The sequence below is a fragment of the Macaca mulatta genome, chromosome 1 (genome assembly GCF_049350105.2).
Source record: "Macaca mulatta isolate MMU2019108-1 chromosome 1, T2T-MMU8v2.0, whole genome shotgun sequence".
Taxonomy (NCBI): Eukaryota; Metazoa; Chordata; class Mammalia; order Primates; family Cercopithecidae; genus Macaca; species Macaca mulatta.
This window is the reverse complement of record NC_133406.1, coordinates 25,088,090-25,104,855: the sequence shown is the minus strand read 5'-3', so window position 1 is coordinate 25,104,855 and position 16,766 is coordinate 25,088,090. Positions and strand designations below refer to the sequence as shown.

The window sequence follows — 16,766 nt, the reverse complement described above, 5'->3', positions numbered from 1 at the left end:
TTTATTTTTGTTATGATGAATTAATGATTGCTATGAAAGAAATAGAGTTGGTTGATGGAGAGTAACTGGGGAAGGCCTCTCGGAAAGAGTGCTCCAGGAATCACTGCTGAGGAGTGACATCTAAGTGGAGGTCCCGATGGGAGTGAGGCAGCCATGCCAGCAGCTGAGGGAAGAGCATTTTGAGCATAGGGAACAGCAAACACAAAGACAGATACTGAGGTGGTGTGCTTAAAGCCGGAGGGTTTGTAGACCTCATTCTCCTGCTCTGATGCCTGAGACCAAGCTCTAGGCACGTGTTTTATAATGGAGCTGTAAGAGGGTCTATTGCTATTTTGTATGCCAGTAATAAATGGTGTAGCAATAAATAAATGTTTTAATCTTCTTGCAAAAAAATTCACATTGTGAAACTTACAAAGGGCTCATACTTTGCATGTTAATAGAAAAATAAGGCCAGGCATAGTGGCTCATGCCTATAATCCCAGCACTTTGGGAGAATGAGGTGGGAGGACCAGTTGAGGCCAGAAATTCAAGACCAGCCTGGGCAGCATATGAGACTCCATCTCTACAAAAAATGAAAAATTAGCCAGCTGTGGTGGCATACATCTTTAGTCCCAACTACATGGGAGTCTGAGGTGGGAGGATCACTTGAGGGAGGATCACATGAGCCCAGGAGTTTGAGGCTGCAGTGAGCTATGAGCCACCACCACAGTGTAGCCTGGGTGACAGAGCAAGACCTTGTCTCAAAAAAGAAAAGAAAAGAAAAACAAACAAACAACCACAAGGAAAAAGAAGATACAGGGCTACAAGAGCCATCAGATGTTAATACCATCTAATTCAATTCCTCATTTTAGAGGAGAAAATTGAGGCCCAAAGGTAAGATAAAATCACATGGTCACATGGCAAGATAGTGGCAGACCTGAGATTAGAACTCCAAATGTGAGAGTATTCTTTCCTCAACAGGTAAGGGATGAAATGTTTATAACTGGCAGGTACTCAAACTATTTGTATTAATCATTTGTTTTTAAAATGATGAACCCAATTTTCCTCCTTTTGAACTTCTCCCACTTAGTTTTCCATCTATCTTGAAGTTCCTCCAAATTCAGTTGTTATAAAGCAAACCAACTTTAATTAAAGATCCTTCTACCCCAACGTCGAAATCAGGGTGTGTGACATCATTTGGCCACCAGAGGGCACTGAAGTCTCCTACTCAGAGTAGATGATCTTGCTTCTGATACACAATTCCTTCTGAGTAGCCTGAGAAGTTGGCTGAATATTAGGAGGCTGGGTTTGAGAAGGGAAGTAGCGGTGGGACTTTGGCTCACACACCTGTTGCCCACAGCTGCTCAGCAGCTGAGTGAAATTACTTCACCTCTGTTACACAACTCAGCCTCACAGGGGCAGGTGTCTGCCAGAGCCAGCTTTACAAGATGACAAACTGTTGCACTAACACCACCATACAGTCTTTATAACAACAATTACAGTGGAAATTTGAGGCCAGGCCAAAAAGATTAAGACTTGCTCCAAAAAGACGCGACCAAAGCTTAAAGTCATGAAGAATGGAGGCCAGGTGCTATGAGCTTATTTACCAGTTTCCAGAATAGCAGAATCAGGAGCACCCCTGAAAGAATGAGACAGGTCATCTTAGAAGAAGCAAAAGGAATGTCCCTTACATGGAGCAGGGAAGGGCAGCAGGGGCAATAAATTCATGAAACCACCGACCCCAAGCTTTATGTCTTAACAGGTCCTGAACTGGTAAGTTCAAATTTATACATGGGATATTGATAGTAGACTAACAATCCCTTTGCGTGTCTATATGAGGGACTCCTGGGCCAGTAGTTTAAAAGGTCTTGACAGGCAATAACAAATGCTGGTGAGGATGTGGGGAAAAGGGAACCCTTGTACAGTGTTGGTGGGAATGTAAATTAGTATAACCGCTATGGAAAAAAATTTGAAGGTTCCTCAAAAAATTAAAAATAGAGGTACCATATGATCCAGCAATCCCACAGCTAGGTATATCCCCAAAATAAAGAAAATCAGTATATTGAGAGATGTCTGCACTCCTGTGTTTATTGCAGCACTATTCACAACAGCCAAGATTTGGAAGTAACCTAAGTGTCCATCAACAGATGAATGGATAAAGCAAATGTGGTATATATACACAATGGAGTACTATTCAGCCATAAAAAATGAATGGGATCCTGTCTGTCTTTGCAACAACATGGTTGGAACTGGAGGTTATTATGTGAAGTGAAATAAGTCAGGCACAGAAAGACAAACTTCACACGTCCTCACTTATTTGTGGGAGCTTAAATGGAAACAATTGAACTCATGGAGATAGAGAGTAGAGGGATGGTCACCAGAAGCCAGGAGGGGTAGCGGGGGGACTTGCGGGCAAGGAGTGGGGATGGCTAATGGGTACAAAAAATAGTTAGAATAAGACCTAGTATTTGATAGCAAAACAGGGTGACTAGAGTCAATAATAATTTAAGTGTACATTTAAAATAACTAAAAGTATAGTTGGATTGTTTGTAACACAAAAGATAAATGCTTGAGGCAATGGATACCCCATTTGCCCAGATATGAGTATTATGCATTGTATGCCTGTAGCAAAATATCTCATGTACCCCATAAATGTATACACCTACTCTGTACCCACAAAAATTAAAAATGTAAAAATAAGTAAATAAAAATTTTTTAAAGGTCTTGAACTTTTGGGTTTCTGCCTAACTTTACTACTAGTGTAAGGGGGCCCCTTGAGATTTCAGCACCCCAGCATTTGTTAGTGACTGAAATAATGAAACTTCTGATTAGGCCCTTGCTTGCACATGTTAACAACTCTCTTTTTGCCCAATATTCCTTGTTACTACAACATAATCATAAACTGCTGATGTACTGTGTCTTTCTCAAGCAGGAGGAGATAACTTCAGGGTTACGAAAAAGTTTGTAGGAGGAATAAGTCCTTTGAGGTACATTGAGACTAGCTTCTGACACCCAGAAATCTGATTGTTCAAGGAATTATCTGAGATTGAAGAAACACAGACTTTTCCCCTCATTCCCTGAAACTCCTCCTCCCTGACTCTCTGGCCGCATAAAGACTCTCTACTTCTTTTTGTAAAGGCAGATTTGAGAGATCTTGCCCTCCCGCCTTCTCGCTTTGGCCAAATCGAATAAACGTTTATCTCCAAGCACCTATATGTCAGTGTTTGCTTGACTCTCGCTGTTCTTTGGAGCTGATGGTAAATTCAACAGAAAAGAGGCGCATGGGTAGAAAATGCAGCATTTCCTCTCAGATGCCAGATAGTCATCTTCAAAGGTATTAAAAGGAGGGGTGTGTGCCTGTGTAAAGAGGCTGGTCTTTTCCTAGCAGTACGACTTGGGCAAGTTGCTGGATTTCTTCAAGCCTTTCTTTTTCCGCCTGTCAAACAAAACAAAACAAATATCCCATTTAGGACAAATTCACAATACTTAAAGAGGGCGGGCGGAGCGATTGGAAGGCGGATGAACCAATCGCGTCTCCCGCAGGTTGCGGAACGGCAGAGGGACCCCGCCCCCTGCATTGTGCTTAGCTCTGATTGGCACATCGCGGAGAGGCGGGGCCTGGGCGCGCCGGGTTCACGCTGGGTCGCTGCAGGTGTTGGGGCCTGGGACTCTGGCTGGAGACACCGCCATGGCCTGGCTAGCCCGCGGGTCCGCGCGCATCCTGCTCGCCGCCCTGCTGGCGTCGACGCTGTTGGCGCTGCTCGTGTCGCCCGCGCGGGGTCGCGGTGGCCGGGACCACGGGGACTGGGACGAGGCCTCGCTGCTGCCGCCGCTACCACCCCGGGAGGACGCGGCGCGCGTGGCCCGCTTCGTGACGCACGTCTCCGACTGGGGCGCTCTGGCCACCATCTCTACGCTGGAGGCGGTGCGCGGCCGGCCCTTCGCCGACGTGCTCTCGCTCAGCGACGGGCCCCCGGGCGCGGGCAGCGGCGTGCCCTACTTCTACCTGAGCCCGCTGCAGCTCTCCGTCAACAACCTGCAGGTGAGCTGGGGCCCGAGGCTTCCCCAGGCGGGCTGTGGGCGGGGCGGCCACAGAGCAAGCCTTCACCTTGGCCCAAATTCTTCCCGGGAAGTGGAGCGTGGCTCGAACGTCTGCCGCTTCTCTGTAGCGCTGGCGGGTGGGCATTGCAGCGTCCCGGGTGTTGGGCAACTAGGTACCAGGAATTTCGCACACGCCCCTGCGACTGGGCCACGCACCTGGGGTATAAATTCTCTGCCAGCAGCCCGAGGACTTCTCATCCCTGAGTGGTCCTGAGTCATCTTGGGGCACAGTGTCTCTATTAACTGTGCTATTTTTTTTTTTTTTTTTTTTTTTGAGACGGAGTCTCCCTTTGTGGCCCGAGCTGGAGTGCAGTGGCGCTATCTCAGCTCACTGCAACCTCTGCCTCCCAGGTTCAAGCGATTCTCGTGCCTCAGCCTACCGAGTAGCTGGGATTACAGGTGCGTGCCACCACACCCGGCTAATTTTTGTATTTTTAGAGGCGGGGTTTCACCATGTTGGCCAGGCTGGTCTCGAACTCCTGACCTCAAGTGATCCACCCGTCTCGGCCTCCCAAAGTGCTGGGATTATAGGTGTGAACCACGGCGTCCGGCCTGGGCTCCTATTCTTAAAGGTTTTACAGGGCATAGAGATTGTTGGGTATTTAAGCACTTTAATATGTGACTTCAGGGTTTCTTGCTCTCTCTTACCCTTTCTGAATTAAGCTTTTCCCTCCTGCAGCAAGAAGCTAATGTACAATGTCGTGGACGATTACAATGATTACTGCAGTCTTTAGGCCTCCACAGGCATAGTGGCTCCTCAGTAAGATGCAGAGCTAATTGAAGGTCCATCTCTTCCTCGCCCTTTGCCCACCTTCTGGTGCGGGGCTACACTTACAACTCTGGTGGACCTCTGCTCTCTCAGGGATGGGGTCACAGACACAGCTTGGCAGGCCGGAGACGCAGAGAGTCCAGGAACGAAACCTGATTTGATGGAGGGTCTTTTTGACAAAGCTCTCACATTTGAGTTCAACTCTGAAAGTACAGCGTTGTTGATAAAGACAGGATGTAAGAAACTGATGCTTGATTCATCACTTTTCCATTCGCCTTCCATTCATTGTCTCTTCTGTTAATTATTTGAAGTAGGTATTATATACCCCATTCTGCAGATGAAGAACTTGAGGCCTACCTAGGTTAAGTAACTTGTTTAAAGCCAGCGGGCAAACCCGTAGTTTCATCTCAGGTTCATCTTTCTTCCCACCACATATCCCAGGCTGGTGGCCCATCAGCTGAATGTGTCCCACCGACCAGTTTGGCGCACACAAAGTTCTGTTTTGTTTTTAATAAAGTTGAATTTGTGACCAACATTTTAAAATTTAGATTTTACTTTAAAATGTAAATCCCTAACTTTTCTTGAAAAATGGGAAGATCCAGTGACACTGTGGGCCTGCATTCTCTGAGCCAAAACAGAAGCAGTGCCCTCTTTTAGCTAAGGCAGATACACCCCAGTTCACCGTTTTCTCATTCCCAGCCCATTCCACACCTTTAGGCATTTGCTCAAAACAAACTCACTCCACTCCATCGGCGGTGCTCAACTTTGACTGCAAATCGCAGTCACTTAAGAAGGCTTTAACAATGGGATGCCAAGGTATTTTATTGAAAACACATTTTATTTTAAGACAACACCCCTTCCCCCATGCCCCACAAACCACTCCCTGATGATTCTAATGGGGAAGGAGGGAGGTTGAGCAATACATAATCATATTTAAATTTGTGAGGTGACCAGGGAGTTCCTGGTATTATTGTCCCCATTTCAGAAGTGAGGAAACACAGACTCAGAGGTGCAGGGACTTACCCTGTGACCAGCCAGCTAATGGCTGTCAGGTAGGACTTTAGCCCAGGTCTTTCATGTTTCTAGAAATAGATAGGACAGTGGCAAGGAACCTACCCAGGGCTTCAGGTTTCCATGATGGCAGTGAAAAGAAGTGGCCACATCCGAATTTGTCTGACTTGATTCCATCAATTAGCTGGTCAAAGTTTCTGCTTTTTTCTTTTCCTCCTTCTGACCTCCAGGGTGCTTTGCATTTCTTCTCATTGACGGGGTGAAATCGTTCAGAAGGAACAAGAAGACCTAGGTTTGGGACCATTTCTCACGTGTAAAATGCCTGTCCTCTGTAACTTAGAGATAGGTTGTGAACTTCAAATGGACTTACCACTGGGATGTGTCTTTTGTCTGTCTCTTTCTTTGTGGCATTTTTGTATAGTAAATGTCTGTAGGACAGAGTTGCTGATGTTAGCTTGTAGCGGGACCATGTTTGGCTGCAGAGCCAGTGAGTCAGAAGGGAAATCTTGGGGTTTGATTATCTGCACCAAGACCTCTTACTATTAGCCTCCCTTCTGTTTTGGCGTTCTTTTCTTGTGATGTGCCCTTTCTGTTCTGGTCACTCTTGATTTTTTTCTCTGACCTACTAAAATAAGTATCCCTCAAAGTCAGTTTCCTACCCTTTTGTTCCCTGTAATGATCCTCAGAAGATTGTATGCACTATCATTGTATACACTCTCACTGTATACACTCTCATTGTATACCCTCTCACTGTATACACTCTCATTGTGTACACTCTCATTGTATACACTCTCATTGTGTACACTCTCATTGTATACACTCTCAATGTATACACCCTCACTGTATACACTCTCACTGTATACACTCTCATTGTATACACTCTCATTGTATACACTCTCTTCTAGTCCTTACTAGGACTCACTTCCAGATGTGTGTCCATTTCTGACCTCTTCAGGGTTTTCTGTATTTCTGCTTGCTGTTCATTTTTACTTCATTAGTTTGCCACCACCTCAAATTCAACATCCAGTCCTTTCTCTTCCTCCTGAAACCAGCTGCTTTTGATCTTCTGCATTTCTGTTAGTGGAAGTACTGTTTTCTCATTAAACCCAGTTGGTTCTCACTGCCTCCCCAAATCCCTCGGTTCCCAAGTCCTGACAGTTTTCTGTTGCCTTCTTTGCCTCTATCCTTGCCCCTTCCTCTTTATTCCTGCCACCTCGTCCTTAAGCTTGTCACCTCATGCCTAAAAGTACTAGAACAACTCTTACATAGTCTTCCTGTCTGCCCCATCCACCTTGCCTACCCAAATAGATTAACAAAAATACCTGTCACAGCGTTGCCCTCTGGCCAGAAACCTTTAACAACACCCAACTGCCTAGAGCTGCGGAAGAGTTACCTGGAATGTTTGTTTAAAACGCACATAGAGGCAGGGTACGATGGCTCCAGCCTGTAATCCTAGCACTTTGGGAGGTCGAGGCGAGCGGATCACCTGAGGTCAGGAGTTTGAGACCAGCCTGGCCAATATGGTGAAACCCGCCTCTACTAAAAATACAAAACTTAACTGGGTATGGTGGTGTGCGCCTGTAGTCCCAGCTATTTGGGAGGCTGAGGTGAGAGCATCACTTGAGCCTGGGAGGCAGAGGTTGCAGGGAGCTGAGATCACGCCATTGCACTCCAGCCTGGGTGACAGAGCTTGATTCTGTTTCTAAATAAATAAAATGCAGATAGAGGACAGCTTGGTGGCTCATGCCTGTAATCCCAACACTTTGGAAGGCCGAGGTGGGAGATCACTTGAGTCCAGGATTTTGAGACCAGCCAGGGCAACATAGTGAAACCCCACGTCTACAACAATTAAAAAAACATTAGCTGGGTGTGGTGATGCACACCTATAGTCCCAGCTACTCCGGAGGCTGAGATGGGAGGATCACATGAGCCCTGGAGGTCGAGGCCACAATGAGCCATGATTGTGCTGCTGCACTGGGTGACTGCCTGGGTGACAGAGTGAGACGCTGTCTTAAAGAAAACATTGCAGGCCAGGTGCGATGTCTCACGCCTGTAATCCCAACACTTTGGGAGGCTGAGGTGGGCAGATCACAAGGTCAGGAGTTCAAGACCAGCCTGGCCAACATGATGAAACCCTGTCTCTACTAAAAATACAAAAATTACCGGGCATGGTGGCACACACCTGTAATCCCAGCTACTTGGGAGGCTGAGGCAGGAGAATCGCTTGAACCCAGGAGTCAGAGGTTGCAGTGAGCTGAGATCGTACCACTGCACTCCAGCCTGGGTGACAGAGCAAGACTCCGTCTCAAAAAAAAAAAAAAGAAAAAATTGCAGTTATCTAGGTTGGGAGTGAGGCCTGTTTCAACATTTTAACCCAAATCAGCATTTTAACAAGCTCTCCAGGCAGGTGATTCTTCGAAAACACTGCCTAAAACTGGCCTACAAATTACAATCTAGACTCCTTAACTTGAGTTTGAGCCCTCTCCACTCCCAACCCCAGCCTCCTCCCGTAGGAAGGCCCCTCTTTCCAGCAAATCAGGTTTCTTGGTGCTTTTCATTAAGTCTTAGGCTCACCCAGTTCTGTGTTTTTTGCAGTCAGCATCTCCTCTCCCTTTAATATGTCCTCCCACCTTCTATCCTGGTTTTGAATGTATTATAAAGCCCCTTATAGTTCCTCTATCACTCCAGTCTATGCTGGACATACACTTTTGTTTATGTCTGCCTTTTCAACCAGATTCTAAACTCAGAGGGAGTTTACCTGGGTGTCCCCCTCCCCCTTTTTGGTCTTCTGTGGTGCCTTGCCTAATAGTTTCTAGACAGTGACTATGGCTAAATGATTTCAAAGGAATCTCTTTATGACTCTCTGTTCTGATGGATCACTGTGAAATGGCACAGTTCTCCACACAAGACACTTAGAGCTTAAAGACCGAAATAGTCTAAAATGCAATGTGTGAATTTTGCTATCTGTCAACAATGCTTTTTATGAAGTTGATGTCTGAATAAGAAGGCATTAAGAATTTTACTTGTGTTACTTTTTGAATGTGGGGTAAGACTTACTGAAGCAGGAATGAACAACTTCTCCAGTTTTGAAATCACATGACAGTTTCTGCTAATGTAAGATAACCAAGCAGCATGATTCAGCTACTTTCTTGCTTAAATCGCATAGTTAGCCAGTTGAGCAACTGTGGTGTTTTTATGCAGTGGTTCTGTATTAGAGTTTAACCCTTTAAATCTTTCAGTGAAGCCTATAGAACAGCCTTGAATTTGGGTGTCACTGTAATTATAATTCTTCTGATGAATATGGATTAAATTCAGGGTTTCAGAAAAAGTATATTGAAATAATTTTTACCAAGTCAGTTAATTTTAAATGTGAAAACCCCCCACCCCCTTTGGGGAGTGGTCAGGATACTATCCAAGTATTATTTTCCCGAGTGGAAGGTGATGTTTTACAATTCGTTGTTTCATGGAAGACCAGTCAAGTTCTAGGGACATCATGTATGCAACTTTTGAAATGTATTACCTCTCCAGAAACCATATTTCACATGAGAGGATCTTCATTTTCTCTCTACAGGAGAATCCATATGCTACACTGACCATGACTTTGGCACAGACCAACTTCTGCAAGAAACATGGATTTGATCCACAAAGTCCCCTTTGTGCTCACATAATACTGTCAGGAACTGTGACCAAGGTAAGTAGTTATCCTACAGGAAGGGAGATAGTTTCAGAACACCATCGTATTCACAATGAAAGATCTTTTTTCTTTTGAGACAGAGTCTCACTCTGTCTCCCAGGCTGGAATGCAGTGGTGTGATCTCGGCTCACTGCAACCTCTGCCTCCTGGGTTCAAGCGAGTCTTGTGCCTCAGCTTCCCTAGTAGCTGGGATTACAGGCACGCATCACCACACCCAGCTAATTTTTGTATTTTTAGTAGAGATGGGGTTTCACCATGTTGGCCAGGCTGGTCTTGAACTCCTGACCTCAAGTGATCCACCAACCTTGGCCTCCCAAAGTGCTGGGATTACAGGCGTGAGCCACCATGCCTGGCAGAATAGATCTTTTGAGAGTGAAATGCAGTTGATTTGCGAATGCCATGCCCAGTCAGGACATGTTCTATTCTAATAGGTGAAGTAATTCCATGAAAACCAAACGTTTTAATAAGTTGTTTTCATATAGGTGTCAAATAAGGTATGAGGAAAATGAATGATTTTCTGAAACCAAGCAGATGTAACAACTATGAAGCTCCTGTATATAAAGTTATTCTTACTAAAGAACATCTGGTTGACCAAAGCCATCGACTCTCCATTATATTTTACATTGGTATAATGTTTTTTCATGTCTGGGCTCCTTGTCTCCATATTTTAACAGTGGCTTAAAGCAGAGAAAACATATTAAGTAGGGCAACCAGAGGACTGTCCGTTGCTGAAAACTGGAAGTGAATTTAGTTTGGATCACCTGCTGAAGGGAAGAGGTCAAATACAATCTCAGGAAGAGCAGTGGGCACGGTGTCAGGAGTGCTGATCTGATTACCCAGCCAGCAGATTTGCTTTTTGACTGTGTCAATCATTAATCATTAATGATGTGTCAATCATTAATGACAAGTGTTATTTATGGTCTGAAAGTTCTTTGTGGATGCATCTCTGTAGTTGAGTGTCCTTCACTGGCAGGAAAAAGATGGAGGAGCAGCACATGCTTTTGAGTTCTGTTATGTGGCTTCCAAACATTTTTATCCTTCAGTACATTCATCTGTATGTTTAACATGTCCATGTTATGGGGTAAATATGCTAGACATTACATGTCTTAGGCACCAGTAATGTTATAGTACTTAGTGCTGGTTATTCTAATAGCTCAAAATGCCTTTTTACCAATGGAAGTTGGTATTATACTTACAGTGGTTTCCCACTTCGTTATATCTGTTTTCACCAACAATTGAAATCTTTCTTCTCTGCATTCTTTACATTTCCTTTGTTTTCTCTTGATTCCAAAAGGTTAAGACCAAGATTTACAATTAAGTAAACTCTTAGGATTTATAGAATGCTAGAATCACACATTCTTTTTTTTTTTTTTTTTTTTTTTGAGGTGGAGTCTCACTGTCGCCCAGGCTGGAGTGCAGTGGCGCGATCTCGGCTCACTGCAAGCTCCGCCTCCCAGGTTCACGCCATTCTCCTGCCTCAGCCTCCCAAGTAGCTGGGACTACAGGCGCCCACCACCATGCCTGGCTAATTTTTTGTTTTTTTTGTGTTTTTGGTAGAGATGGGGTTTCACCGTGTTAGCCAAGTTGACCTCATGATTGCCCGCCTCAGCCTCCCAAAGTGCTTGGATTACAGGCATGAGCCACTGTGCCCGGCCAAATCACACATTCTCAACAAATGAGAAAATGAAGTGTTACTGCTATAAGAATGTTTATTTCATATATGTCCTTTAGGTGAATGAAACAGAAATGGATATTGCAAAGCATTCGTTATTCATTCGACACCCTGAGATGAAAACCTGGCCTTCCAGCCATAATTGGTTCTTTGCTAAGTTGAATATAACCAGTATCTGGGTCCTGGACTACTTTGGTGGACCAAAAATCGTGACACCGGAAGAATATTATAATGTCACAGTTCAGTAAGTACTTACACATCTTTCACCTAAGATTGCTGCCCTTACAGCCATCTTCAGCCTTCTAAAGCAAGGGGGGTTTAACCATTTCATGTGCCCTGGACCCCCTGGGCAGTCTGGTAAAGGCACTGACCCCTTCTCAGAATAATGTTTTAAACACATAAAATATATAGATTAAAAAGAAAATCAACTGTAATGAAATACATTTATAAAAATATTTGTAAATGTGTGATATAATAATTCATTGTTTTATTAATATATTAAATATAAGATCTAGTAATGCATCTATTACTTTTTCCTTTTTTTTTTTTTTTTTTTTTTTTTAAGACAGAGTCTTACTCTGTCACCCAGGCTGAGTGCAGTGGCACCATCTCAGCTCATTGCAGCTCCACCTCCTGGGTTCAAACAATTCTTGTGCCTCAAGCCTCCCAAGCAGCTGGGAATACAGGCACAGACCTCCACGCCCAGCTGATGTTTTGTATTTTCTTAAAGACAGGGTTTTGCCATGTTGCCCAGGGTGGTGTCTAACTCCTGAGCTCAAGCAATCTGCCTGCCTCAGCCTCCCAAAGTGCTAGGATTATAGGCATGAGCCACCGTGCCTGGCCTTTTCTGTGCTTTTAAAGTAGTGAGGATTGAAGACAATATTTTAAGACATCTGCAACACCTGTAACATGATATGAAAGTATCTGTGATTTCTCTATTTCTGTTGGAGACAGTCACAGATATGCTGTCACCCTCTGGTTTATTCCCTACATTCATTATTGAAGGAAATGATACATTTCAGTTAGAGCCTAATGAAAACGAAAAAAAAATTTTTGAGCCAAGTTCGTAGACCCCCTGAACTCTGTGTACAGGCCTGGATACCAGGTTGAGACTCCATTTTAAGGCTATGCTTGTTGGGCCCTGGACAGAACCCAGTTATGACCCATGATGGCATTTTCTCATGAGGCTTAGACTCAGGTGCTCCTGGACTGTGAACGTCCTTCATCTGAGTCTGAGCAAGTAACCCCATCCCATCAGCCCCAGTACTACAGATGCCTGTGGGGATTGTGGTTTATCCCACCAAGAAGTACTTGGAAGGGAGGAGGCTGAGACAAACGAGGCCATGGGAGAAAATGAAGCCCAGGACCTAAAGACAGAAAGAGAAAGGAAAGAAGAGTGTAATCAGAGTCTTTGGAGTTAGTTCAGGGTTCAAATGAAGGAATACAAGGGACTGGTGCTTCTCTCAGGTGACACAGGGAATTCTGGCATATCTGGGGAGGTGATAAGAACAGTAACAATAACAGCTAGTGTCCATTGTTTATTACTGGCTGGGTGCTGCAGTGGTTACTTTTCATATATTAACTCATTCTATTCTCAACACATCCCTATCTTACGCAACCTTCCACTGCAACAGGTAGGTGCTGTTTTTCTCATGTGTGAAATGGAAAGCTGATGCACAGAGACGAAACTGGACTAAAGTCTTGCAGTCAGAAAGTGGTGGTGCTGGGATTCAAACCCCGGCATTCTTGCTCCAGAGCCATCACCTGACTTCGGTTCATGATGCTGTACTTCTCCTCTGGCTGCCTCACTGGTAGTGGGCCAGGCTCCTAACTCAGTGTAATTTATAATGCACATTCTGCTTGTAATGACTGACTGCTGTTTCAGGAGATTATGGTGATGATACTAAGGTAGACTTGTAAGTTGTAGGTCATTTGAGGGCTTAAATTCTTAGCATTTATTTAATCTGTGTCTTTTTCAATTGTAGAACAGTTCCATGTTGAACTATTGACTATTGACTCCCTACCATGATTGGAAATTTCTTGACAGTGAAGCTCAGTTTTGTTTTGTTTCTATTTTTAAAAAATTCCGAGCAGGGCCTAGGACAGCATGTGTCACAGAGCAGGTGTTTAGGAATGATTGTCTGGCTCGTTACTTGAGACAAACACTCTCACGCTCTGTTGGGATAAAGAATCCGACAGTCCTGGCGCTTGTTTTGCTGCTGTGCATGCAGGAGAGGCACGGGCCTGGGATCGTCTTCTGGGCTGGCGAAGCCGTCTGACTTCGTAGGAATATAGGGGTAGCAATTACAACCTTATTCCCCGGCAACAAATGATCAGGATGACTGTTAAGAATGACAGGCCTGCTCTTTGAAGTTACAGTTTACTTTCACAGGACATAATATCTGAAACGCAGTTATCTTTGTATAAATAACATGCCCAAAGGCAGTGCCTGGTTTAATGACAAAACAAAACTCTTTTCCCATAAGTCTCACACTGAATAAGTGAGTAAAACAGATGCTTTTGAGGTTCCCACTTTATTATGCAGACAAAGAAGCACGTTTCTGCAGCACAGAGAGAACATTTTTTCCTTGTCCTGAGAGGAGGCCCAAAGGCGAGAGCAGGATGTGGCTCTTCTGAGGCAGCGCACCGGAACCTGAGGGGTGGGCAGTCTGCTAGGAATTGTCCATCGCCAAGTCTAGGAGGGCCCCCACTAATCCCACCCACCAGGTCTGCCACCGGAGCTGTTCAATAGTCCAGGGAGTATACAGTGATCTCTGTGAGAACCAGAGCCCCCATCTTCTTGGGGAACCACTCACAGGGGCCTCACAGGCATTCTGGAGCTTCCCCACCTTGGCAGGCACTTTACTTGGCTTGTCCAGATGGGTTTTGGAAGTTATTCCTCCAAATACCACGAAGCCCTCTGCATCTGAAATCTGTTTCACACAGACGGAGACTGCCACTTGTGAGAGCTGATAAGGAGCTTAACTGAATGTGGTTTGCCTCATTGGACTGTTGGGTGAAGACCCCGTGAGCATGTTTGCATGCTGAGTGGAGGGCTTAAATGTCTACACGAAGCATTTGCAGGCACCCTGGAATAAGCAGTTCTTTTTTTTTTTTTTCAGACAGAGTCTCGCTCTGTTGCCCAGGCTGGCGCGCGGTGGCGCGATCTCGGCTCACTGCAAGCTCCGCCTCCCCAGTTCACGCCATTCTCCTGCCTCAGCCTCCTGAGCAGCTGGGAGCACAGGCGCCCGCCCCCACGCCCAGCTAGTTTTTTGTATTTTTAGTAGAGGCGTGTTAGCCAGGATGGTCTCGATCTCCTGGCCTCGTGATGCACCCGCCTCGGCCTCCCAAAGTGTTGGGATTACAGGCATGAGCCACTGCACCTGGCCAATAAGCAGTTCTTATAAGCATAAGCATTGCTTCCGACCACTGTTAAGTCTGGGCAGCAGCATGTTTGTGCTAAGCCTCATTTTATCTCCTCTGGCTCACATCCAGATATTTCCTAGCAAACACACAGGTAACAAAAGGTCATGGATTACAGACTTGCCTAGTCTTGATACTTAGAGATGGATTTCCTGGTTGGTGGCAGCCGGAAGGGGGAAAGTTCACCTGCCAGCTGGGGTCAGTATCACTGGGCAATGGCTCATCACTGCTCTTCTGCCCTGATGTTCAGGACCCCTTCTGTTCTCAACTATTTTTGTCTTTTAAACCTTCAGATATTCTTAAATGAGATAGCAGCAGCAGCCATGGCAATGGCCTGCTTCTTGCTACATCCTAGTAGAGTTCATCAAAGTGTATCAGAATCATACTTGGAGAGGAGGGTTGCTTGTTAAAATAAAGATTCCTAGGCCCTACCTTCAACTTATTGAAGCCAAAACTCAGGAATCTGCATTTTAACAAACCCAAGCAGTTCTTTAGTATATTCTGGTGGCTGAAATGAACTCAAAATCTTATTTTAGATCAGAAATTTTATCTAGTCCTTCCGTAGGATGAATTAGTTTTTAAGATGTGTTAACCCAGTTTAACAAAATAATTCTTCCTCTCTGTTCCCCTTTCTAGGTGAAGCAGACTGTGACGAATTTAGCAACACTTACGAAGTTTCTTAAAGTGGCTCATACACACTTAAAGGGCTTAATGTTTCTCTGGAAAGCATCTCAGAATATTAGCCTGTTTTCTGTCACATGCTGGTTTGTTTGCTTGCTTGTTTACGAATAGAGTTGACCTGTTACTGGATTTCTTGGAAGATGTGGTTGCTACTTTTTTCATATTTTGAAGCCATTTTCATAGAGAAATATCCTTCACTATAATCAAATAAGTTTTGTCCCATCAATTCCAAAGATGTTTCCAGTGGTGCTCTTGAAGAGGAGTGAGTACCAGATTTAAATTGCCCATTGGCATTGAAGGTACTTGAGTATGTGTTCTTTATTTCTGGAAGCCACTGTGCTGGGTAGAGTGCGTCACTCACCACAGCTGCCTCCTGAGCTGTCTGAGCCTCGTGCAAAAGATTGGCCCCCATTATGGTGCGCCTGAATACATCTTGCCTAGATAGACAAACAATGATGAAACTCAAATGGAGCTTCCTACTCACGTTGATTTATGTCTCACAATCCTGGGTATTGTTAATCCAACATAGAGTGAAACTATTTCTGATAAAGAACTTTTTGAAAAACTTTTTACACTCTAAAGTGATACTCAGAACAAAAGAAAGTCATGAAACTCCTGAATTTAATTTCCCCACCTAAGTTGAGACTGTATTATCAAAACACATGTGCACACAGATTACTTTTTGGCCCCAAAACTGGATTACAAAAGAAAGAGGAGAAGAATATTTTGTGTGTTACTGGTATTCTTTTATAAGTAAAGTTTACCCAGCATGGACCAGCTTCAACCAGGGACAAAATCCCCTCCAAAACCACTCTCCACAGCTTTTTAAAAATACTGCTACTCTTAACAATTACCTAAACCTTCCTCAACTGCTCCAAATCTCTTAATAGCGTCTAGTGCTACTACGATCTAAGGTCACCAGAGGGAAGAGAACATGGCATTAAAAGAATCACATCTTCAGAAGAGAAGACACTAATATTACTACCCATATACATGATTTCAGAAGATGACATAAGATTCCTCTTAAAGAGGAAATGTCAGGAATCAAGCCACTGAATCCTTAAATGGCAAAGAGAAAAGTTGAATACGAGTCATTGTGTCTGAAAACTACAAAGTGAACTTAACTGAGATCCAGCAAACAGGTTCTGTTTAAGAAAAATAATTTATACTAACTTCAGTAAAATGGACTTCTTATTCAAAGCATCAATAATTAAAAGAATTGTTTTAATGAAATGTGTTGGATTTGTTTTCTTAAACATAGACATTAATATTTATTACACTTTGTTTTATTGTCTACCATCAAAATAGCATGCTCCTAAATCAGTCACTGGCTGTTTCGAAACTTGAAGTGAATAATACCACTCTTTCCAATTGGCAAAAAGCTCGTATGTCCTAAAATTCTGGGCATGGCCAGAATCTAACCTTTGTCACAGGTT

The 16,766-nt window shown here is 44.2% G+C and overlaps 1 protein-coding gene across 1 annotated transcript; it reads left to right on the top strand.

Annotated features, from left to right (window-relative positions):
- The first annotated feature begins 3,645 nt into the window (after window positions 1–3,645).
- On the top strand, window positions 3,646–16,563 carry CREG1 (cellular repressor of E1A stimulated genes 1). The gene is made up of 4 exons (XM_001089325.5): window positions 3,646–4,021; window positions 9,432–9,551; window positions 11,286–11,470; window positions 15,286–16,563. The coding sequence occupies exons 1-4, from the start codon at window positions 3,668–3,670 to the stop codon at window positions 15,287–15,289; spliced, it is 663 nt and encodes a 220-aa protein (XP_001089325.2). The 5' UTR covers window positions 3,646–3,667; the 3' UTR covers window positions 15,290–16,563.
- The last annotated feature ends 203 nt before the right edge of the window (window positions 16,564–16,766 follow it).

What these genes read in the sequence shown, in the direction of transcription:
- CREG1 (XM_001089325.5), top strand. Translation starts at nt 3,668, where the DNA reads ATGGCCTGGCTAGCCCGCGGGTCCGCGCGCATCCTGCTCGCCGCCCTG. An exon ending in TCTCCGTCAACAACCTGCAG is followed by an intron (nt 4,022 to 9,431) that starts GTGAGCTGGGGC and finishes TTCTCTCTACAG; the next exon opens with GAGAATCCATATGCTACACT. An exon ending in TGTCAGGAACTGTGACCAAG is followed by an intron (nt 9,552 to 11,285) that starts GTAAGTAGTTAT and finishes TATGTCCTTTAG; the next exon opens with GTGAATGAAACAGAAATGGA.